Source organism: Sciurus carolinensis, chromosome 2 (genome assembly GCF_902686445.1).
Source record: "Sciurus carolinensis chromosome 2, mSciCar1.2, whole genome shotgun sequence".
Lineage (NCBI taxonomy): Eukaryota > Metazoa > Chordata > Mammalia > Rodentia > Sciuridae > Sciurus > Sciurus carolinensis.
Window position 1 is genome coordinate 188,536,001 of NC_062214.1, and position 24,371 is coordinate 188,560,371.

General features: G+C 50.1%; 1 protein-coding gene across 2 annotated transcripts in view; it reads left to right on the top strand.

Annotated features, from left to right (window-relative positions):
• The window catches only part of Fbln5 (fibulin 5), a 69,475-nt gene that overhangs the window by 41,073 nt on the left and 4,031 nt on the right, over nucleotides 1–24,371 (top strand). For both annotated transcript variants that reach the window (XM_047540086.1, XM_047540085.1), the window contains exons 5-10: nucleotides 7,074–7,196; nucleotides 10,292–10,408; nucleotides 12,862–12,981; nucleotides 16,936–17,058; nucleotides 18,077–18,203; nucleotides 21,648–21,843. In XM_047540086.1, coding sequence (XP_047396042.1) covers nucleotides 7,074–7,196; nucleotides 10,292–10,408; nucleotides 12,862–12,981; nucleotides 16,936–17,058; nucleotides 18,077–18,203; nucleotides 21,648–21,843 — 806 coding nt within the window. The remainder of the gene's footprint in view (nucleotides 1–7,073; nucleotides 7,197–10,291; nucleotides 10,409–12,861; nucleotides 12,982–16,935; nucleotides 17,059–18,076; nucleotides 18,204–21,647; nucleotides 21,844–24,371) is intronic.

Below are 24,371 nucleotides of genomic sequence, written 5' to 3' on the forward strand. Positions count from 1 at the left end.
AGCTCTTTCTTGTCTGGGTGTCAAGCGTCTTGGGGGGAAAGAGGAGGCCGCACCCTCCACCAGGGCACCATGTCGCCAAGAATGCTTGACCCTTCCCAGCCCCATTTCTATTCCACTGTGACAGGATTAAGCGACGGGGCCGCTGGAAGATGATGATGTTTGGATGAGGTCACTGGTCACTGTGACGAGATTGGTGCCCTGAAAATGGGGCAAAGAGCCCTGAGCTCCCTCTCCACCATGTGAGGGCCCTCCCCAGGTACCCGACCTGCTGGCACCCTGATCTTAGACTTCTAGCTTCCAGGACTGTGAGAAAATAAATGCCTGCCATGCCCTGCGCCCCAGGAGCTGGAGGGTGAGCCGGGAAAACCCGTGCCGCACACAGAAGAGGGCGTGGGGGTACCGCAGAGGCTGCAGAACAAGCAAGAGGGACCATCCCGAACCTGGGAGGAGAGGTGAGAGCAGGTCCTGAGGATGTTTGGGAAAGACTCTCACAACACCCATCCTGGAAACCTGTGGTCTCTGAAGACAAGGGTGGAAAAGTGACAGGTGGCTCTTTCAACACAATCCGTTTCAAGAAACAGGGCAGCAGGCTATTCTAACACATTATGTAGATAAAGAGCCAAACATCACTCAGAAGAGTCGAGCACGTTTCATGAAGTGCGGTCCCTAGGTTGGCAGCCTGGGCCCCAGGAACTACCTGGGGGATTGTTAGAAATGCAGATTCCGCTGAATGAGGATCTGTATTTTAACAAAATTCCTACTGATTCATGTGCACTTTAAGGTTGAAAAATACTGGTCTAGTAGTGAGTTCAAGAGATGGTTTCACGTGGGATTCATTTAGGTAACTTTAAAATAATATAGCCTGCTGAGCCTCAACCCCAGGCATTCTGATACAGTCAAATGATTCTGTTTGGTTGCTAGGTCTGGAAACCACTGGCTCACATAGATTCAAAAATGTACTCTGTTGATGGACAAACAGCAAGCATTTTAGGAAATAGAAATCTAATTTGAGCTCCATGTCTGTTTGCTTTATAGTTACAATAATGACCCAAGTTTTGTGTCCATCGGAAAAAAAAAAAAAAAAAAAAAAGGTCTGAATTGCTAGTCCCCAGCCTTGTCCCCTTGCTCTCAGGACATCTTGATGCTTGATGTTCAGGAAGAGGCATGTGCTTCCCCCTCCTCCATGGCAGTGGCTGTTCATGCACTGGCAAGGGTTGAATGCCCGGTCTTGGCCAAGTCACTGCCCAGTTTGAAAGCAGCTAGAGTCGCTGATGTTTACTAAGCACTTTGTGGATGAAAATCATTACCCAAGAACCGAACAATGTGATTCTCATTTGCAGTTTGTAGAAGATCATAGCTAACTGGGGTCTTTCAGAACATCCCTCCAAGTGCTCACTTTAGAGATAGAAAAATAGAATCCACTGAGAGATTGGATCCTGGATTCCAGCTGGTTTCATCCAAGAGGGAAGAAATTTTGGGGGTGGGGTTTGGAAAATGGACCACATATTTGTTGCCTAATGAAAGGCACAAAATGAGCAAGCTTTGGTATTCCATGCTTAATATCGAGCCCTATGAACACACAAAAATCTGATTGCTAATGATCACCCAAGACCCCAAGACACATGGAGTGCAGATGTCCTAGGAATTCAACCAGTGAGTTCTCTAACGCTGAGATCTTTAATTGAGCAGGTGTTTGGGAAGTGGGCCCCGTGTAGCTCTCCGCCTTGGCTGGGCTCGTCTGGCTGAAAAATGGCCCCAACCCAGCCCAGCAGCCGGGCTGCACCTGGCTTCACTTGGAGGCAAGGAATGTGGCATTGTTATTTTCTTCTTTCTTATCAAGCCCCATTAGCCTGAGCAAGCAGGGACTAAAACGGGCCAGGAAAACATGTTGCTTCACTGGGTAAAAATTTACTACCAAGGAAATTATTTTTGCCATGTCTAAAAAAGGAAGAGTGGAGGCCTTGGAAAGGTGTCCTTTTCCTAGGGCTTTTGGACAACTTCTCCTGGTGTCACCAAATGAGAATGTTCCCTGTTGGCCCGGGACTGTTCACACAAGAACAGACATTTGACCATGGTTATAGGCCCGGGCTCCCCAAGTCAGTGCTTGCTTGTTCATGCAGTTGGCGCACACAAATGCAGAAAAAGGGCAGAATCAGAGACTGCGTAGAGGTTGAATGCAGGGCTGTGGAGTTCGGCAAGACACTTGTACCTTTATGTCTTTGGATGCCAATAATTCTAGAATCACAGGTGGGCCCACAGATGCCAGAGCTCACAGGTAGAAGTGAGACCCCACTTTCAAGGCATGGACCCTGTCTTTGTCTTTTGTCACCTTGTGTCCTGATCTCCCACCCTGAGGCTGGGGCTTGAGCAGGAGAAGCCCCTGGCTTTGGCTGTGGTCGAACCACAGAACTAACCATGCAGTATAGCCCACCAAGACCCCAGGCTGTGGTCTTGTGCCTTTGGAAAATTCTGGAACAAACTGCAGGAGGCAGAAGCCAAGCTTCCCCTGTCTTCCACAGCTGCTGGGAACAGCACCTCACTAGGGAAGAAATTCGTATTTCCGAGGCACCTACTATGTGCCCGGCACAGTGAGGGGACCCTTGCACCTGGTGACATACAAGCTCTCGCGGCAACCTGTGAGGCAGGCTGCATTCGCCCTATCTGGCAGGATGCTTAAGGATTGGAGAGGTGAAGGCATTAGTTCCACCTCAGTTAGGAACCTGGATTCCCACGCAGTCCCACCTGCTCCCAAAGTTCTTGTTTCTTGTTCTTTTCCTCCCGTTGCCTTTTCTGGGGAGGTCTCATCCCTCTGGCATTTTTTTCCCCTCTTTTTTTTTTTTTTGCGGTGCTGGGGATTGAACCCAGGGCCTTGTGCTGGCCCTGGGTTCAATCCCGACTCTACCGACTGAGCTATCTCCCCAGTCCTTTTTCCCCTCTTAAAATGTGGTACTAGGAGGTGGCCTAGCAACTTCTCATTATGGGCATAGGGAGCCATTAGTGTTTAGTACAGTTTTTAATGAACATTTTATTTTAGTTAGGATTTGTTATGAAGCCAGTCTAAGTATTTTCTCTTTAACGCTCAGGAATAAAGGTTGAAATGTGATTTCATATAGGTATGATATGTACCTTCAAATATAAAAACAGTCGACGTGCATATCTGTGTCACTGGTATTCAAACATATTAATGCCTATTAGTGGCAGTACATTAAGTCTGCTGTGCCTACCTATGGAGATTTTTATGTGGTAACTGAGAGTTAACGTAAGATCACACTTGAGGTCGTTTTATGTGGGTGCATGGTGCTTTCAGGAAAGCAGCCCACTCCCAAGGGCAAGGCATAAATGGCAATTAACTAACAGCACAATTCTCACTGGAGAACTTCAGATTCTAACTGGGGTTTGCCAATCAGCCCGGCTTTGGCTGCAGGTTCTAAAATTTGCAGTGGCTTGAGGCTGTGGTCCCTTCTTGTGTTATCTCTTGAGTATGAATGGAAGGAAGATTCTGTTTGTTTTATTTTCCTCAGAATAGCTGGATAGGTGCATTGTGATGTCCCAAGGCCAGTTCTTCCATCTGGTGCCTCTATGACATTTAGATCAGACTTGAAGGACAGGCAGTCCTTTATTCTTTTAGCACACCTGCCCAAAGGACAGCGCTTCAGTCACACCTCCTCAGCCCCCTTGGCCATGTGAAGTCTGCTGTCTTACTGGGGACATGAGGCCTAGCTAGTGGGATGAAATCGTAAATGAGTGTCCTTCAGCGTGGCCCACTGTCCTGGGCCTAGGAACCCTCCTTTGCCTGTGGCCCCCTGGGAAGTCGTCAAGGAGATGATATGGACTGGTCCCCGTGATGTTCATGAGAGCAGTTGTTTGCGATTGAGAAGGCCAGTCTGGGGACATCTGAGGGAGGGAGTGATAGTGCAGAGCGCATTTCATGGGTCTTCCTCCTGACAACAATGGGCTTTTCTATATTCCGGAAAATTCAGTGAGTGCATCCCTTGAGTTGCAAGGGTGCTGGTCACCTGAACAGCAAATAGACATTACCTCACCTGGGGAGAAAATCTACAGGTACTGTGACAAATCCCCCACGTGTCCAGACAGTTGCTGGGGCCCAGAAGGACACTCGGTGAAGTCCTAGCAGGAGGAACCGTGTTTGATGCCGGCTCTCCTGGATGGCCTGGAGATTTGGAAGGATACCCATGCAGCCCCTGTAGAGCGTAAAGAATGAATGAGCAAATGAATGGATAGACGAGGGAATGCACCCAGCTTTCTTTTCTCTTGAGAGACTCTGGCTGTCACACAGGAAAGGAAATAACAGCCACGATTTGCGCGTGAGGATAATGACGCTTGCTCAGGTTGCCATAACTTGTACTTTTCCACTGATGCAGAAAAGGAGGCCCTGCCAAAGAATGTCCTTGGAGTGGTTCGATGTATTTTCCTTCTGTTATTTAAGTCAAATGTATTTAATGTAAGCAATTCAGCTGAGAACTGGAATGCGTGATGTGGCTCTCAGCCCCGTGTGGACACCCGCAGTGTGAACATGGCTGGTGTGAGCTCCGTCAGGTGTGTGAGCTGACAGTGGTTTGGGGTGGTGCATGCTGGCAGCGTGTAGGCTGGAAAGACTGTGGGGGGCTTTGGTGATCTCGGTCGTTCATGGGTTCATTCGTTCAATAGCTAACTGAATGCTTCCCAGGTGTGTTTTGGGAATATGAGTTCAAAAAATTCCAGGGACTTATTGAGTTCCCAAAATATATCAACAATTCCGTATAAATGAATAACGACAATTAAAATGTTGACTTTTTATGTGCACATTGACAGAACCGAGGTGTAATGAATGGAGTGCGTTCCGTAGTTCAAGAAACAAGGAGAGTGTTTGAAGAGGTGAAGCTTGGCGATTTTGTTTCTAGGCCTGAATGCTTTGCGTGTGTGCATGTGTATGAGTGTGTGTGTGTACACACATGGGCCTTTCTGAGCCCAGTCTGTCCACTTACATGTACTTGGTTTCTGTGGCTGTTGTGAGTGCCCTAAGTCACACAAACATAAAGACTTGGGAGCTTCCCGTCGTCACCGCTGTTCTCCAACAGTTCCTAACCTGCCTCGGTCTCCTCACCCTTTGTTCCCCTCCAGGCAGGAAAAAGAGCAGAAATTCCTTAGGCAGTGTAGTTCTCAGGGTACAATTGCCATCTATCACTCCCCGCTGGGGAAATGCAAGTATGCACCAGCCGATAGTGGCATTATTTATTGTCATAGGCTTCTATATAGATTGGGGCAGGAGCGGCCCACCGCCAAGTATTATTCATCGGGTCCCCTGGGAAGCTTGTCTTGGTGGGCAGAGCCGGGCTGGAAGGGATGCGAAGGCTGGGCCGGAGTTCCCACAGTGGAACACTCAGTGGGGCTCGGCCTCACTTCTGCACGTAGTCAGCACATCAGGTGGCATAGGCCCTTGGAGGCTGTCCACGTTTGGAGGAGAGAAGGTTGGCTCTTCCAGGGCGCAGGCACGGTCACTGTGGCGTGGGGGCTTGGTTGGTGCTGTTGATGTTGCATGTGGTGCTGGATGTGGCATCACTCTGCTCTAAGGGACCGTCGCTTGCCTGGTCCGAGGTCTCCCCCAGTTGTGACCGGTGCAGAGCGCTGTGCTCCACAGGGCTCTGGCTCAAGAAGCTCACGCTTTTGGGGCCTGGACACCTCATTCCCACCACACGTACGTACAGAAGCCACACAAATGGCTGAGGTTCAAGTCTGCAACCCTGCCGTGTCAGCAGGCGGATGATTTGTGAGGTGGCCTGAGGAAAAGGCAGCAAAAGTTTGGCCCTCTCTGCTCTGTGTGCTCTGCCAGTCTCCTCTGAACCTGTGTGGTCCCTCTGTCTTCCCAGCACCAAGTGGACTTGGAGTCAGACAGGCAGAGAGGTCTGAGCTCAGCTCTTGGCTTGGAGCTTATTAGCTCTCTCAGCTCAGTTTTCTCATCTGTAAAATGGGATCATGAGCCGCCCTCAAAGGTCTGTGGGAAACAATACAGTAACAAACAAGTGTTGGGCACAGCACACAGTCCATTGCAGCCTTCAATGTTCCTTCTAATGGTACATTTGGAGGAGGTGAAAGGAGGCACAGAGGAGCAGACCCTGCTGCAGTAATGGAGGGTGACGGGGAGGTGCAGGCAGGTGAGCCCAGGACTGACGGTGTGGAAGAGCAGTGGAGCCGGGCCAGCAGACACAGGCCCTCCATGGACCGCGGGGAGTGAGTCAGTGCACAGATACCAGGTAAAGTCTCCTCTTTAGGTCAAAGTGAGCACGTGGCATCCAGAGGTCTCATCTTAGGATCCGGGGTGCCCTCCACTCAGGTGCATAGCAGGGAGAGAGGGAGTGAGGAGGATATTTTAGTTTAAACTGAGTTTTGAGCTTGGACCATGCACAGAGCCTGCGTCAGACACCCCCGGCACCTCGGGAGACATGACCTCGAACACACTGGATCGTGTGCTGAAGCCCTCAGTTAAAGAGCAGGGACCGAGCTGGGCATGAGCGCCTTCACTCCCGGTCAGTCCAGGAGCTCTGGGGGCAGCTGTGGGGCTCTGGGAAGGGGCAGGAGTCCAGCTGAAAGACTTTCCTGGCCGAACAGGATTGAGGAACCACACTAGCAGATTCTGTTGGCAGAAAACATTGACTGGACTTCTGTCCTGTCCACGGTGGTGACTCTGAGAGTCCTGTGCAGGAGCACAGCAGACCCTGCTGCACGTGATGGGTTCCCCGAATACAGGTGCCTTTCTACACCAGCACTGGTTGTGGTTGAGGTGGTGTCCCTTCAGAGAGCGATGGCAGAGGATGGCAGAAGCGGCCGGAGGTTATGTCCTCCCTTCCTGGCCACTTCTCACCATCCACTCTGTGGACGAGCTCTGCCCGCTTCACTCAGAGACCAGTGTCTCCTAGAGGTGTCTGTCCAGGGAGATACTTCCATGTCCTTGGGTGCAACCCTGCAGCATTATCTCCTGCCTTCTGCCCTCATCCAGCAAGCACCTGGTATCTCTGGGGGCACTAGGGCTCATAGAAAGGTATAGGTGACATGTGTGGAATGCTTCTGTTTTGCAGATGTGGACGAGTGTGCCACAGATTCCCACCAGTGCAACCCGACGCAGATCTGCATCAACACGGAGGGAGGCTACACCTGTTCCTGCACAGACGGCTACTGGCTGCTGGAGGGCCAGTGCTTAGGTAACAGCTGGCCGGGGCCCGCAGGAAAGCCGGAGTTGATGACCACCAAGGATCTGGTGGGATGTGGCGTGGTGGGAGTCCTGAGGGTCGTGGGCTTTTCCCTGCGCGGGAGGTGGAAGGCTTCTGAGTTGGTATACTTGCTTTGTTTTATTTGTGGTGCTGGGAATCGAACCCAGGGCCTGGGACATGCCAGACAAGTGCTCTAACACAGAGCCGTCCCCAGTCCTTGCCACCCTCAAAATCAGTTGTCACCATCACTCTCATGTCATTATGATGGGATTCTTTCTTTGTTTGTTTGTTTTTGTTTGAGGCAGGGTCCTGCTCTGTTACCCAGGCTGGTCTTAAACTCTTGGACTCCAGCCGTCCTCCCACCTCGGCCTCTGAGTAGTGGGGACCACAGGTGTGCACCATCGTGCCTAGCTTCTTGTTATAGCTTCTTCTTATATTTTGATGCATTTTAAGGGCTCAAGTTGGACTTGACCAAGCCCTGCTTCCTGCCTTCAGGAAGTTTGTATCTAGGTCAGGAAGTGATAGAAGTGAGTTATCCTGTCCTAGTTAAAAATAATACCAAGCCAAGGGAATACTTTTTCTGAGTCACACCAATGTTCCAAGTCTTAGATGATCCGCAGATTCTGATCAGACATCACCTCCCAACACCCCGTCACCACCGCCCTGGCCATGCCCACCCCACCAGCTGTGGTGTCTTTTTACGCTGAAGGAGTTACTCATCCCTGATGGATCCCTTATCATTGGCATCTGCTATGTGATCCTTCTGTTTATTTTCATTGGAGGGCGATTTTCCTTTCCTCTCCTCTAGATCTTCATTAAGCCAAGTGAATGAATCCATAGCAATCTCTAGCTGTCACTTCAATTTCTTCTTCTAGGGTGTGATTTCTATGTTGCATTTTCCTGAAAAAGTCCTGCCAGTTTAAATTCTCTAAGACATTATTCTGTTGCCTGAAAGTCAGTCCTGAAGGGGCTGAGAACGCATTCAAACAACATCATGGAAGCCAAGAGAAAAGTCAAAGGAAGTGCTGCTTTCCAAGTCTCTCTTGGTGGAGGCTGCGGTGGGGTCGGCTCTCATGACCATCTGACACATCCTGGAAGCCTGATAAGCCAGCCTGGACTGGCATGGCCCTCTTTCCAGGCCTGCACAGAAGAGCTGGTATAGGTGGACATTGATCAATGACAGTCTCATGCATCTAAACCACCCTCTGTGCCAGTGGAAAATTTGATGCTACTGATCTGAACATAAGTAGATCAGTGAGAAGGAGTTATTTGTACAGGAACTTAATATGTAGAATTTCAGAGCTGGAAGGGATGTTAGTTATTATGTCATCCAACTTTTATAGAGCTGGAGACAGACTCAAAGAGGAGGAACATTTTGGACAAAGTTAAAGTGAGTTGGGTTTAATATCTAAGTCTCCTGCTTTACAAGCCAATTTTTTTTCTTTCTTTTTTAAATTCAGCACAAGGTGTGTTAGGAGAACCCAAGCTATGCGCCCCACTATGGAGACCTTAGGGCTAGAAACTCCCCTGGTCTGAAAGGTGCCAGCAACCGGGACATTCCTCTCCCTGGGAGGGTTGTTCTCTTCCACAGAGCAGGAAGTTTGGGAGGGATGCTGGTGGAGGCCTGGGGCGAGGCCTGGAGCAGCCCTCTTGCTCTCGACGACTGACGTGAGGACTTCCCTTGCTGTCTTGCAGGACTCATGCTTTCCTTTGACCAGAACCTTTTCTCTCAAAATGCAAGTTCCACAGCAGCCTGCTGCCCCTTCTGTGCACCTTTGGCTTGGCTTTGGTGGGGGCTGCTTTTCCTCTTAGTACCCTTGGGGTCTCTGCTACCTCCCTGGGCCTTGGCAATAGGCCCAACTACCTTGGGAAGAGGTCAGGACCAGCCTTGATACAAACCAATGGGCTTTCCTAGCAATTGCTGCTCGGCACTCAGGCTGTAGTGGGGTGGGCCAGGTTAGAAGTATCTGGGACTCAAGTGAAAAGAAATCCCAAGGCAGGGCCCAGACTCTGATAAGGGATGAAAAACAGGTAAGGCATTGAGAGGGGCTGGGGCGCTGGAGTCCTTCTTGGCAGGAGGTAGTAGAAACTGGGCACAGGGTCTAGGTTCTGAGCAGACTGCCAGAGCCCAGGGGTGGACACTGGTTTCAGAGGAACTGGGGTACCATAGAGGGAACGTGGTCAGTTTAGGGGGACGTGGGGATGAGATAAGAACCAGTCACCACTACAGTCAAACCAGCTGGTCCCAGCAGGAGTCGGTATAGGTGAGGACATGCCTCCTCCTGCAGGCTGGTGAGTCCATCCAAGACACTTTGTCCTATGGCCATTGTCCCATCAACCCGGGATGTTGTGAAGTGCTTTCCCACTGACATCGGGCTCCCCGTGGGTTGGTGCATGTTACCGGGGGTCATAGTGCCCAACTCCGCCCAAGGATCCATTCAGTACAGTGTGACTGCTTTCCCTGGAAAGGTCAGCCATGGCTTGGAAGAGGTGTGTTTATTCAGAGTTTTTATGTCTGCCTGGTTCCAGGAGGACAGAGCCAAAGTGAACTCCAGCACCTTTGTGTTGCTGGATTCATAGGTCTCGCTCTCGCACTACCCACTTGTTCTGGTCTGCACTGGCTCCTGTTCCTGACAGGTGGACCTGTTCATTGTTAATGGAGCTGGCAACATGTCTAGTGGAGCAATGCTGTGGATTCTTCTTACACATCAGGCTAACTTGTCTGGACAGTGGAAAGTTCATATGGAATCTTAGAGTTGAATCTTAATGGTGCATAAATCTTAGTTAAGTCTTAGAGTTGGATAAACCCCAATATTGCACTCAAAGCAGAACTTTTCTTCTGCAGCTTTCAGGGTTGATTCAGGTATTCGTGGGACTGGGATGATTTGGGGAGGTGGAAGATTGTAGGGAGATGGAGCCTTGTCATCCAGAGAGAATCCCCTCCTGACACTCAGTGGGGACTCTTAGCATCAGGCCCCCTTGCGTCCCTTCCTGGTCCCTCGCCAGGAGAGCTGGCAGTGATGCTATGCTGGGGATGGCCTCCGTGAGGAGAACCTGTCTCACCTCGCTTGCGTCTCTGTTTCTAGACATTGATGAATGTCGCTATGGTTACTGCCAGCAGCTCTGTGCGAATGTTCCTGGATCCTATTCTTGTACATGCAACCCGGGTTTTACCCTCAACGAGGATGGAAGATCTTGCCAAGGTATGTGACGTGCATGACAACTTGGACACAGCGTGAAACACTAGAAGCAGTCTTCTTCAGAGCTTGACAGTTTATGTCTGCGAAACACTGTTGTTAAAGTGTATTCCCGTCCCTTGTCACCCACCCCCTCCCCATTGCTTATAGAAACCTGAGACCCGAACAGAGGTTATGTGAAACAGCTCACAAAGTTCTGGATATTGTGAAGGAAGGAACCACAATAGGAGCTCAGGCGGTCCTGGACTTGCTTTTCTTTCTGTGTCTCATAGCCAGAAGTGGCCTTGCAGGCTTTCTCACCGAATCAGGAAATTTCTCACCTGTCCTGTAGCCTGTGTTCAATTCCTGAGACCCAAAGAGGCTTGCTCAGGGACCTGACCCCTGATGAAGTACAAAATAGAGCCACACGCACGCTGCAGGGCTTTTGCGGGCATTGTCTGGGCTGAGTCTTAAGAGGGCCTGTTACTCTGCAAAGAGTTTCAGGGGTGGGTGAGGGTGCTTTCTCCACTCCTGGGCATTCCCCAAATCAGAATGAAACAAAGGCACTTTCTGGTTCTCACACGATCGCTTCAAATACTGATAAGTAAGAAAAGCAAGCTACACGTCTATGGTCTATCGCGGTTTCCATCGGAAAGGCCTCCTCCGCTCAGGAAGTAAATGGAGGACTTAAGACCCAAGGAATTAGTGCAAGTTCTGCCCTGGCCCCCGCTCACTGCCCCAGCCCCCGACCGGGCCTCCAGGCCCTGGCAGCAGCATGGTCCCGGGCGGAGGCTGCGCCAGAGACGCAGAATGAGGTCTTTGTCTGGAACAGGCCACCAGGCTTCACAGGGCCATTTCCTTGTCACACCATTCCAGGGAGCGCTGGCTGGCAGGCTCTCGGCCAGCTAGTGGAGGATATTATGTCTCCATTAGTTTAATCGTATCTAAATCACTGGGTAAACAGGAAGGCATAAGAGTTCAAGGGTCTGGTCTTGGGCTCTGTGTAGGGCTCTCTTCCAAAGCTGGTTCTGCTAATTGTTCCACAAAGTCTCCGCTGCATTCCTCTCAAGGGAGGGGTCGCTGTCCTCTGACAGCGGAAGTGGCCGTGAGGTTGGGAAGCTGGCGGAGCAGAGGTTCTTCCTGCCCCCAGAGCCTGGAGATGGCGCCTGGTTCCCTTGCTGCTGCCATAAGCTGCTTAGGGCAGATACCGGCTGCTGGTGCCAAGGCTGGGCCTGGAGGTGCCAACCCCGGCTTTCCTTCAGAGCCTGGCCCAGTGCACCGAGCCAGGACCTTCTGAGGAGCAGTACTGCACAGCAGAGCCCAAAGTCACGTATCTCCTTCAGCCCTCTCAGGGACGCCTTTGTGACACCTGGCAGAGCCAAATCCAGCGTTGTGATGAGGCAGCCGGCACAGCTCTCAGGCCTGGACACAGGCACCAGGTGTTGCATCAGAGGGGCCCACAGGCGGCTCGGGCTGTGTGTTCACGAGCGCTTTGTCCTCCTCAAAGCATCATCATGACTGTTCATCTCAGTGAACCCCAGCAGTAGTTTTACTGAGGTGGCAGGTTGGTGTAGGTGACTCTGTTTCACAGATGAGGAAGTTGAGGTTCAGAAAGATGAAGGCACTTGGCCCAAGTCAGGCAGCCAGGTGGTGGCAGAGTTGAGAGGAAAACCCAGGGCCCAGCCTTCCTGTCCAGCAGGGCAGAGCAGGGTGCTGTCTGCTCTCAGAAGATACAGAAGGGCAACTGGAAAGGCTGTCAGGGAAGGGCAGTGAGGGCCCCAGGGGTGGGCTCCTTCTGGACCTGCTCAGAAGCAGCTGCTGGCCATGGAAGGAGGATTGAGCTCATTTGTCTCCATGTGGCCAGTGTCTGGCTAGTAGCTGGGGCTGCCAACCCTTAAACACATCAGCACTGGCCTGTCTGACTCGCACCCAGTGGCTTAGCAGTATGGACATTTCCTGTCTGGTCCCACCCCACCCCGGGTGAAGAAACTCCAGCCTCTCAATGGCACCAGGGGAGGCCAGTATCTCCCTGGACCCTCCTACACATCTGTTCACTTATTTATTTTTCCTTTGTGAACTCCAAGGACAGCAGGAAGCTGTCCTCCCCTTTAAGCAAAGCCCCTCAAATTCACCGTGAAGCCTTTACCTCCGAAAACACTCAGTCTCTGTTCAGAGTCTTAAGAGGTTTAACTGGACTTGTGAAGTGGATAGAACATCTCTCAGCTGGAAACTCGGCCAGTGGCAGATGCAGTGTGTGTACACATTTCCCCCTTTCCTGCCTGTGACCCCAGAAGAGGCATGCAGATGGTGAACCCTGGGGTCTGCCATTGTGGTCGGACAGGTCTCTGAACGAGGTCCTTGGTGCCTGTGGCTCTGGTGTCCTGGCAATAGGAGATTTTGTTGCTGGCACATTTTTCTTTTTGATTGGTGCCTGTGTTCTGCCGTACCAATGGTCAGTGATGTCCTTTGGCTTTCCGCAGATGTGAACGAGTGTGCAACTGAGAACCCCTGCGTGCAAACCTGCGTCAACACCTATGGCTCTTTCATCTGCCGCTGTGACCCGGGATATGAACTCGAGGACGATGGTGTTCATTGCAGTGGTAATGGGCCTGACATTGAGCCTTCCACCTGTTCTAGGGGCCAGGTGGGGAGGGTGGAGGGGAAGAGCTTCCTTCACAGGTGTTTCCTCTCATTTCCTGGACTCATTCAGTTGGGACATTTCCACAGCCACACAAAACAGAGATGAGTCACTTCCTAAGAGGTCGGGGAGAGCCTCACCTTCTTTGTCATCTGACTCCTAACAGAGAAGTCAGCGGACCTCCCGTCTAGGCATGAGGGGGTTTGGTGAGGGAGAGGAGCCCCCCAACTTGCCCGGTTGGTCTGAGAGTAAACTGTCCTCACACAGCACTGACCTGAGTCCTAGGGCCAGCACAGATAGTATTTACAGAGGACAGTGACCCAGGAATGATGGCATATCTCATCAGGAGAGGACTTTGAATGACCAAGATCATGTATGTGAGTGTACACGCTTCGAGAACTTCTGAAAGCTCTGTGTATAATCAGTGTCCAGCTCTGAGGGTAGCACACAGTAGGCATGGAACAGTTGGTTCCCGAGCCTGTGACAAGCTGGAATGCTGAATGAATGAAATCTTAGCCATCTGTTGTGAGATCCTAGGTGTGGTAGCTTAACTGGTCTTTTATAAAGTCCTTCCAAGCCCAAGGAGCTATGATTCTTTGCTCATCTAGTTTTTTGACTCTACTATAATTTTCTCATTAAGCTCCTCTTTTTCTCCCAGGAAGTTAAATTTTAATGTCCAGATAGTTAGAAAACTATTACTAGATTAACTCCTTAAGAATAGAGACTACATCTTGTATTTTCTCTTTAGCCTCTCACACAGAACCATGCACCTCTCTCTCTATCTCTCTCTCTTTCTCTTTCTCTCTCTCTCATACTGTCTCCCTGCCCCACCTGTTTTTTAAATGTTGACTTAAACTATTTCATCCACTTTCACCATCGTCAACAGTTGTGAATTAACAAAGTCCAGCTTAATAATGCTTCACTGTACTTTTCAAAATAAGTGGGCCATACACTGGGGTGTGAAATCTTTTTGTCTGGTGGTTCCTGATCCTGGGTTTTGTTGTAACAGGAACTGACCCAGGCTGTGAATGAGCCTTGTTTGATAACTTCAGCTAGGGCTGGAGTGTCCTAGGGACAGAGCCTCCCGAAACAAATGAGCACCTCTCCCCAGGGCCAGGAAAATCAGAGCCACAAGCAGGCAGTTACAGAGAGCCTTAAACTGATTAAATATCAGTCCCAGAAACAGAAATAAAATACTCTCAGCCATGAAAGGCCACTCTCTTCCTACATTTCAATCCCCCCTGGCACTTTTTGGGAAGTCAGAGCCAAGGAACTAAGAGGTGTGGAAAGTTGAGCAGTACGAGATGGGATTATTTGTTTCTCCAGAATTCCTTGCAAATCCACAGATATTTATTGACCATCTGCAACGGCAGTGTGGTAGAGGGACTCTGGAGCCAGATGGAGCTGAGGCCAAATTCTGCCTCTGTTGTTTACTGCTTTCTGTGGCCACAGCACTTCCTAAGCCTCAGTTTCCTCCTTTGTTAAAAAATCAACCAAGCACTCCACAGAGTCAGAATTAGGCAAATTGGTACACTGAAGTGTCTTTATCTGTTAATTAATCTTCCCTAAGTAAACGTCAGAGATTTTTGGTTTCTCAAGGAGTTCATTCAAATCCTTGCTGGTTTGGCAAAGAATTTTCAGTTGACTCACTTTACCCAAAATGGCCAATTCCTCTTCCAGGTTCATCATGATGCCGTCTTTCCCATAAGCCTTAGTGTAAGCTCTGACTGTTGTAAACTTCCTGTTTTTCTGTGCTTCTCCATGTCTGTGCTGGCATAGTTGCATGGCCTCTCCACGAAGCACCAGCTCCTTCCTATCCTTGTCCCCTTGTCCCCCTGCCCACCCCCCCAACCCCCGGGAATTTTCTAAGCCATACTAATCCTGGAAACCATGGTAGGGTTTCCCGTGGAGGAGTGAAAATGGCCTAATGTGTACTCCCTGCCAGAAACTCGGCTGTATTCCAGCTTGTCAGTGGAGGGCGGAGCCACAGTTCCTCTTGAGGTCTGGGACTTGCACACCCAGAGATAAGTGAGTGGGGTTGGTCACAGCCCCTCCCGCCCAGCGGGAGGCAAGGGTGGGGGCTACCCTCCCTGTCTGCACTGGAGCTAACCCTGCTTGGGGAATTACCACAACCTCAGGGCTCCCCAGATTCACTGACTGGAAGTTCTGAACATAACTGCTTAGGAGGACATGACAACATCATGTTTACCAGCTTAGGATCTGGAAGCTGGCTGGGTTGGAATTCCAGCTTTCCTATTAACTCATGATCTGTGAGCATGGTCAAGTTACCTAACCTCTCTGCAAGCCTCAGTTTTTCTTCTGAGAAACATTGGCATGAATAACACCTCCTTTACAAGGTCAAGGTGGGGACTTCAAGGCCTGGGAAACCCCTAAGCTGGAGCTTGGCTCATACCTAGTGACTCTCAGGAATTGACAGGATTCACTACTACATCCGATAGAGGTGTGAAGGGCACCTACAAATGTCACAGAAGTAAACAAGGACACTCTGGGATGATGGACTGGGAACAGATCTGGGGCTGTCTTTGCAGCCTCCCCACCCCCCCAGGGGCAGGGGCTGGCGGAAGCAGATGTACTGGAGCTGGGAGCCCACTATAAGTTTTCAAGTCAGCATCCCAGAGCTGCTGGCTCATCACCCATCTCGGAAGACCGCTGAGAGAGATGGGAGAGAGCTTTTCTTCTCCGATGCGAGAGGCATTAGGTGGAATTCCCTCACGGTGGAGCAGAGCAGAGGCCTTATTTGTGCCGACACCCCATCTGGGTGATCTGAGCCACCAGCGATCTGTGAGTTACAGAGTAATCCAAGGACACGTCACATGGGGAAACTAGTGAAAGCAAGTTTTCGGGAAACAACAAATGCAAGAAAAACATGTTTTCTTTGGCGTGCTTGTTGAATGAGGCGCAAATGGATGTCCAGCTGCCAAACTCTGTGTGTGATGAAGAGTTGGCTTCTCTGGAGGACCTGCTTCTGCATGGGCTGCTGGACCAGTGGCGATGTCACATGGGCAGCATCCCTCCCCACGCCCCTCTTCTGCAGCCCAAGGTGGCCCAGTCCAGGCTGGTCCCAAGCAGGCTGGAGGCTGCTCTGTCCCTGTCCCCGGGAGCACCTGAGGCACACAGGCCACAGAAAATGTAGTCCTGCCCACCTTAGGCTCCCTAGGGTATTCTCTTTCAAGGGAGTTTTTTGTCTGTTGTTACTGTTTGTTTTGAGACTGGCTCTTGCTATGCTGCCCAGGCTGACCTCGTACTCCTGGGCTCAAGAGATCCTCCAGTCCCAAGCTCCCCAGTCGCTGGGACTAAAAGTGCCTATCACTATACCCAGCTTGATACATGAGGTTTTAATATCACTGTCACCCCTGGTTTTCTGGATATGACTCTCTTAATTGTGATTTTAGAAACAATATTGTTCTTTCACTTGGAGGGAAGAGGGGAGTTGGAACTGCTAAGTATCCTGTCTGGTAGGCCAGGTCCAGTGAATGTTTTTGAAGTCTTTGGGAAGAGCTCTGGACCTGGAAAACCCCACCAGGCAAGCAAATCTCAACCCCTTGAGCAAGGTGGAAATGGAGGTTCATATGGATACACCTGCAGGGCAAAAGTGACTCAGAAAACAGTGGATGGTGCGGCTGAGCCAGACCAGAACCTGTTGGAAGCTTGATGGAGATGGATTTCAGCTTGCTAATTGCTAATTTCTAGCAATGAGAGCTGTCTAATATCAATGGACATCCTCAGTAGGTAGTGAGTTCCCCAGCACCAGAAGCGTTCAAGAAGTGAATTGACAACTACATGACAGTAAAGCCGTGTGTCTACAGGTAGAGTTGGGGAGTTGAAGTAGATGACCATAAGCTCCCATCCCTAGATACTGCCATAGTAGATAGCAGGTGTAACTTGTCACCCCCAGATATGGACGAGTGCAGCTTTTCTGAGTTCCTCTGCCAACATGAGTGTGTGAACCAGCCCGGCACATACTTCTGCTCCTGCCCTCCAGGCTACATCCTGCTGGATGACAACCGAAGCTGCCAGGGTAAGACCATCCAGAGGGGCTTGACTGGGGCCGACTCAGGGGTCACCTGGACACCTTCACCTGGGGGTTCCTGTGCAGCTTCAGGAAGGTGGCAGGAGTGAGGGTGTGAGTAGGCGTTGGTGGATCCCAGAGTGGGACTCTGGGCGGGATCCTGGGCTGGTGCCTCCTTCTCTCTGGGCCTTGTGACAGATCCTTTGACTAGGACATGGGCCCAGCGCACGCTTCTATAATGAACTCTGCAGATCTAGATGGCGCCCTGTAAGGTCTGGTTCCTGCCTTGCCATGTAGATTTCTCTGCAGCCCTTCTGAACGGTGCTCCAAACCTAACCAGGACTTCCTGTGACCTGCCCCTGCCCAGGGACCAGGGCTCAGGCTTTCTTGTGTGGTCTGGAGGGTGGCCTGCTCAATTTCCTTTACTGATTTCTTAGAGAATGGATGCTGGGATACCTGATGCCCTTGTCTTCTAGGACCCTTGAAGGGTTCAGACCCCCAGCCATGGAAGGGCTGGGTCTTCTCAGATTGCCAGCTTGGCTTGATTTCCAGTCCCCCTTACTGGTGGTTCGTGCAGGAGTGACTGACCCATTATTAACCTCCTTGAGCCTGTCTTTTCCTAGTATTAAGCAAGAACTCCCCACAGGGGTGTTGGGCAATAAAATATCATGTGAGCTACAAATGTGAGTCACTTGTGAAACTACATTTTCTAGTAGCCACATTAAAGGCATAAAAAGAAACACGTAAAATACTATATTTTATGTGGTTGTTCCAGAACCTTATCATTTTGACATGTAGTCAATATAAAAATTAATGATATTTTGTGTCCTTTATTGTACTAAGTCATAGAAATCCAGTGTGCATGTCTTATAACACATCTCAGTTCAGGCTAGCCACATGTCAAGTGCCCAGTGAGTAGCCCTGTGGGGCAGAGGCTGCCATATTGGATAGTGCCACTCCATAGTAAGACCAGGTCCCCTGCCTCTATACATGTGACCCAGGGCCAACCTGTCTACCTGCATTGCAGATATCAACGAATGTGAGCACCGAAATCATACATGCACCTTGCTGCAGACTTGCTACAATTTGCAAGGGGGCTTCAAATGCATAGACCCCATCCGCTGTGAGGAACATTATCTGCAGATCAGTGATAAGTAAGTCATGGCGTCCCCTTTGGAAGTGGAAATATTGGGGAGGGGTGTGGTCCAGGAGGTTGGCAGTATCCTGTGAGGAAGAGTGCACTGGCCAGGGCCCACCGCCTAGCCTGTGCTCCCATCCCGAGATACTGCCATAATAGACAGCAGGTGTCTCATGTGTGCTTGTCTATGCATGTGTGTGCACACACAGCACTGTTCTCTACCAGTCCCCCACTTGTGCCAGAGCTACATGAAGATTCTCTAGAAAGCCAACCAGGCAGCAGGGTTCACGAACCTCCCTTCCCCTTTCGTGACTGTGTTCTGGAGACACAGGACTTGCAGGCTTCTCAAATGCAGCTCGAAGAAGCTCCTCCTGGGGACCTTGTTAGGGTGCAGGCTCATGCAGGGGGTGTGCAGGGGGCCCATGATTCTGCCTCTCAGACACACTCCCAGAAAAAACAAAGGCTTCCTGCTCCTGGTCTGTCTGTGAGTAGTGAAGTGCAGGAAAATTTTCTAGAGAGTTCTTAGCTTGTGTAGTTAAGCGTCTGTAGTCATAATGGTCAGCACATTACTAAATCGCCAAATGGTGAACATTAGTGTCAAGGAGAAAATTAAAGAAAGAGCTTCAACAAGGTGAGTCCCCCGGGCCGTGTTTCCCTGCCCCGACGTTCTGCGAGTTCCATTTCCTTTTCTTTTAGCCCTGCTGGTCCACCTGGGTCCCTCCTCAGCCTACGCCCGTACATGTACAAGTGCCTGTACATCTTTTGCTCTCCACTCTTCCATTCAGCTACAGTTTCTACCCCTGAGCAACTCCAAGCCTTCACCCTGGAGGTCAGGGGATGGACCAGACATACCATCCTGCCCTCTATCTCCAGGAATTCATGGCTTACACGGGTGCTTCCCCTGAATTGGAAAATGGGCAGAGGAGAGGACAAAGCCAGGATCGGCAGGTCCTTCAGGGATGTCTTTACCTGTTCCCTAGAGCCATGCTTCTAAGCAACCCTTTAGAACAACAGAGCTTTCTGACTGCTGGTTCAAGAGCCCTTGGTACTTGATCAGAGCTTCAGGCGGCTCTTGCTGGCTTCTGTTCCTGGTTTTTCTGGTGTGTCTTTGGCCAGGCACTTGTCCCGTTCAACAGGCAGCATGAGCTGGTGTTGTCTGTGAAGTTTCAGCCATGATGCTGAAAACACTGGGTGACTGCTTCCGTCTGCCCCACCAGCCCCCTTCCTGCCCAGGTGTCCTGTGCCACTGTGGCCCACGCCCAGCATGTCCAGCCTCCCCGCCTTGTGCCCACAGGTCCTCAGGTCCTGCTGGGTGGAAGGCATTCCCTCTGTCCACGTGGCCAGGTCACACTTCGGATCTTGCCCAAGTCCCCTCTCCCAGCGCTTTGTGATCCTCCTCAGCTGAGAGGCATCATTCCCTCCTCCAAAGTTCTCGTAGGAGACAATTATTTTCTATGTGGCACATGACATTTTAATGTGGCCTTTTGGCACCAGGGATATTTTGACTCGGCAATTTTGATGCAGGCTTAAAAAATGATCCTTTGAACACTCTTTGTTTGTCCTTGCTGGGGAACCCTTGGCAGGCTCCTGCGGTGTGCTGGGTGCTTTGGGTTTTGCTCTTTGGGAGCTTAGAGTCTGTGGAGAGGGATGTTAAGCAAATTGTCACATAAGTAGATTGGGATGAGTTTTGTCAACAGAAAGAAAGGAAATTTACAAAAAGAAGGTGGGTTGGATCCAGTTGAGACCCAGCGGTCCACAGGCCCGGTGAGGAAATGACCTCTGGGCCGGGCTGGGCTGGACTGGGAGGGGAGTCCACGTTAGCTAATCGAGTGGAAGAGCACAGGGAACTGCAGGTGCCAGGGCTGCAGGCGAGAGTCACCTCTGTGCATACCAGGGTGGGAGACGTTCGGGTCACTGCAGCCCCATAAGTCCAGTGGACAGTGGCCCTAGAGGACATCAGAGAAGTGGGAAGAAGCTGGACCCTTTGGGGTCATAGAGGCTAGAGTGAGCATTTGGTGTTTATTCAAGTGGCAATGGGTGACCACAGAAGCGTCTTAGGTGAGGGAGACCTAACCTGATCTATGTTTGACAAAGGGCACCTGTTAGGAGGCCATTGCAGAGGCTCAGGTGAGTGGATGGTAGCCTGGACGACCGTGGCAGTGACATGAGTTGGTGAGAAGCCATTGGATTTGGGTCTATTTGGGAAGTAGAACCAGCAGGGTTTGTGGATAGATTGTAAGTTTGGAATAGAAAAATAACAATGCTGATCCCCCCACGCTGGCCACCAAGGCTGCTGGCCACCAAGGCAGGTGTCAGCAGATACCCTCATCCTACTGTGAACTCTGACCCCCAGAGGAAGTCTCCAGAATGAGGTGAGAGGGCTGGACTGTGGCCCCGTGGCAGAGCGCTTGCCTAGCGCGTGAGGCTCTGGGTTCCATCCTCAGCACCACGTCAAATCAAAATAAAGGTATTATGTCCTTCTACAACTAAAAAAAATTTTAAAAAGAATGAGGTGAGAGATGGAAGAGGGGAGCTAAGGGGTGTCTATATACCCTTGTTAATAAAAGTCACTGATTTTTATATTAGGACATATTACTACTAGTATTTTAGTCATTTTATATTAGAGATATTTGTATTTATGATTTATTTATTTCTTTTATTAGAAGGTAAATTACTTATGGTTAAAATCTTATTTATCATGCTGGACATGTAATACCAGTGACTTGGGAGGCTGAGGCAGGAGGATCACAAATTCAAAGCCAGCCTCAGCAAAAATGAGGTACTAAGCAACTCAGTGAGACCCTGTGTCTAAATAAAATACAAAAAAATAGGGCTGGGGATTTGGTTCAGTGGTCAAGTGCCCCTGAGTTCCATCTCTGATACCTCCCCATCCCCCACCTCCCTGCCCCCCCAAAAAAAGGAAAAAGAAAAAAAAAATCTTATTTATAATTAGATTTCCAAATTGTCTAATATCATGTGTTGAAAACAGTTAAATTCTGAGCTCTTGTTTATTGAATGAAAAGATTCAATTATATTCCACACTAGTGCAGTAGGGTGTGAAAGGGTCCTTGAGACCTGTCAATCTCTGTAATTTAAAATGTATGAATGAGCATCTTGACCGGGAAGTAAAGGACTACATAACCATCAGCACATTTTGTTGCCTGAAAACAGGACAAGTGTAAAGTGCCTTGGAGAATATTCCAGTGTTCTGAGAACCAGAGATCTAATTTACATCCTCTAGTAGCCAGACTATCTGATGGCCAGAGCTGACTATTCTTAAGGACACAGGGCTCAGCTACATGCTGGAGCAGCTTTAGACTAGAGCCAAGGGTGGAGACCTTCCCCAGTTATGCCATTTGCTGGTAAAAATGCGGTGGCTTCATTTTCAGTGTCCTCAGTAGACACAGCCAGCACCTGGAAAGGATTTACTGAGCTCTCACATGACTTCTTTTCCCTCCAGCCGCTGTATGTGTCCTGCTGAGAATCCTGGCTGCAGAGACCAGCCCTTTACCATCTTATTCCGGGACATGGATGTGGTGTCAGGACGCTCCGTTCCTGCTGACATCTTCCAGATGCAAGCAACGACCCGCTACCCTGGGGCCTATTACATTTTCCAGATCAAATCTGGGAATGAGGGTCGAGAATTCTATATGCGGGTAAGAGGGAGTGGTGAGCAGTGTCGCCATCTTTAGCAATGGCCTCGTGGTGTCCAGCCTAGGGACTGGCTTCCTGGGAATGGGTAGGAGTGCAGCGAGGAAGGACAGTTGTGAAGAGAGAAGAGGGTAGGTGGGACTCAGGGGTGAAAGCTCCTGTTTCCACCTCTTTCTACATGGATTGAGAAAGAAGATCTCCTCCATGAGCCTTAGGGACCTCATCTGTGAACTAAGAAGTTGACCAAGATGCAATCTTAGTCTCTTTTCTCCTAAAATTCTGCAGGAGAGGCATTCACACCTCCATTTTTCCATCCACCCATTTGACAAATACTTACTAAGTACCTACTAGGCACTTCTAGAGACCGAGGACATCGCAGTGAGGAAGACATCCTCACACCCTTGCCTTCCTGCTTTTTACATGCCAGCGAGTGGGAAGGTGTGGCTCACAGTAGACTCTCCCAATGTTGTCCACCACAGGAGCCGCTGTGGCTCTTTAAATCTAGATTTATTAAAGTTAAGTTATGAATTTAGCTCTTCCATGGGGTTAGCCACATTTCCAGTGCTCTAGAACATACCTAGCTACTGTATTAAATAGCTCAGATATAGAACATGTCTATCACTGTAGAAAGTTTGATTGGGAAGCACTGACCCATTCATACTAGTAAAAAATGTTTTAGAGCACACATCCTAAAGTATGTTGACTTTTTTATAAATTGCATCTGTGCAGTACCATACCATTTATATTATTGAGCTTTGTCTCCCCCAACCCCCGCAGTCATCATGCCTCTTTAGAGACCACGTAGCTAAATGGTTGCCACATTTCAGCATGAATTTGGGTACTTGTCCAAAAAGCAGATCGCAGAGCTTCTCCTCCAAAGGACCTGTTTCAGAAGATGGTAAGACACCCAGTGTATTAGTTTCCAGTGGCTGCTATAACAAATTGCCATAATCTGGTGTCATAAAACAAAGGAAATTCATACTCTTGTAGTTTTGAAAGCTAAATATCTGAAGTCCGTTTTACTAAGCTGAAATCAAGGTGCCGGCAGGACTGTGCTCCCTCTGGAGGCACCGGAGGAGAACCCGTTCCTTCCTCTTCTGCACTTATCAAGGCTCCTCCTGCTGCCCTCTTATAAGGACACTTATGATTAGATTTAAAGTCATCTAGATAATCCAGGATAATCTCCCTGTGTTCTGATCCTTAATCACAACTACAAAGTCCCTTTTCCTTCTAAGAAAACATTTATCATTTCCAAGAACCAAGACCTGGCTATCTGGAAGCCGTGATTCAGCCCACCATACCCAGGAGCATTTCTAGCAGATACTAACTATATATGGTCCTCCAGTGTCACTGGGGGAGGGGGGGGAGGCTCCATGCAGAAGGACAGGACCATGGATGTTTACCAGAGACCAACCCAGCGGCCTATAAAAGAATCACATCCCTGATCTCTAAGCCTCCTCTCCTCACCCCTGGCAGTATCTTTCCCTCCTTGCCTCTGGAGCTGGACGTTCAGCAGCAGTGGAAAGAACAGATTAGAAAAGGCCCCAGGGACAAGGGATCCTCACTAACATACTTTTAGTAAGACCCAAACAGACTGAGGTCATGTGCGAGTATGTGACCCATGGAGCTGCTATAGACCTGGCTCTGTAGACCAAGATAGCAAGGTCAGGGGCTTTGAAAGAAGTTAGAATGGGTGAGGGTAGAGGAGCTTCTATAAGATGAAAAAGGTGGTCCTGTGTGTATGTCTGCCTTATCCCCAAACCCATACTGGAACCTCCAAATTGGCCGCTCTCTTGAGGTGAGGCCAGCCCACCTCCAGCCTTCCCTCATCCGGCCTCTTTCATCTGGAGAGACATAGCAAGTCCCAATCATAGGATGAAAAGATACCCCCTGTTAGATTTAAAGCACCCTCCCTGGTACCTCCTGCCTAAGGCTGCCCTGATGCTGGGTGGAGCAGGAGATCTGCAGAGGTGGCCTTGTCTAGGCAAGAAAGCCTGCATCCAGATGGCATCCACTAAAATCCTGCTGGACCCAAACGGTCCTGCAGTGGCTGACTTGAGAGGGTGCCAGTCACGTGGGAGTGGAGAGACTATCTGATAGCTCAGTGGACAGAGGGAGATTCCCTTCCTGAAAACCTGTGCACAGAGTGTCGCAGCAGTGAGGGAACCCTGGAAACTCAGAGCTTGGAGCTGGGCGCAGCTTGTACTCAGCTGAGAAGGGCCCTATTGCTTTAGTATTTATTTATTCAGAAGACGTGCAAGGTCAAGGAGGGCACAAAGGGACATAGCCTGCCATGTCCTATGGATGGGGGAGGCGGCTCCTGGCCTGAAAGTTCCCAAGATTATGCCTGGGAAGACAAAAGAGCCATGTGGTGGGGCCCTGGGAAGCCACAGGGCATGGGAGCAGGAAGACAGAGAGAAACTGGCCAGGTAAGCCTGACCTTCCAAGGGTCCAGGCTGTCCCGAGCTGCAGGACCCACCCAGGAGGGCACTCAAGTGTTTACTGTGGGCTCCAAGGCCAGGCTGACCCGCTG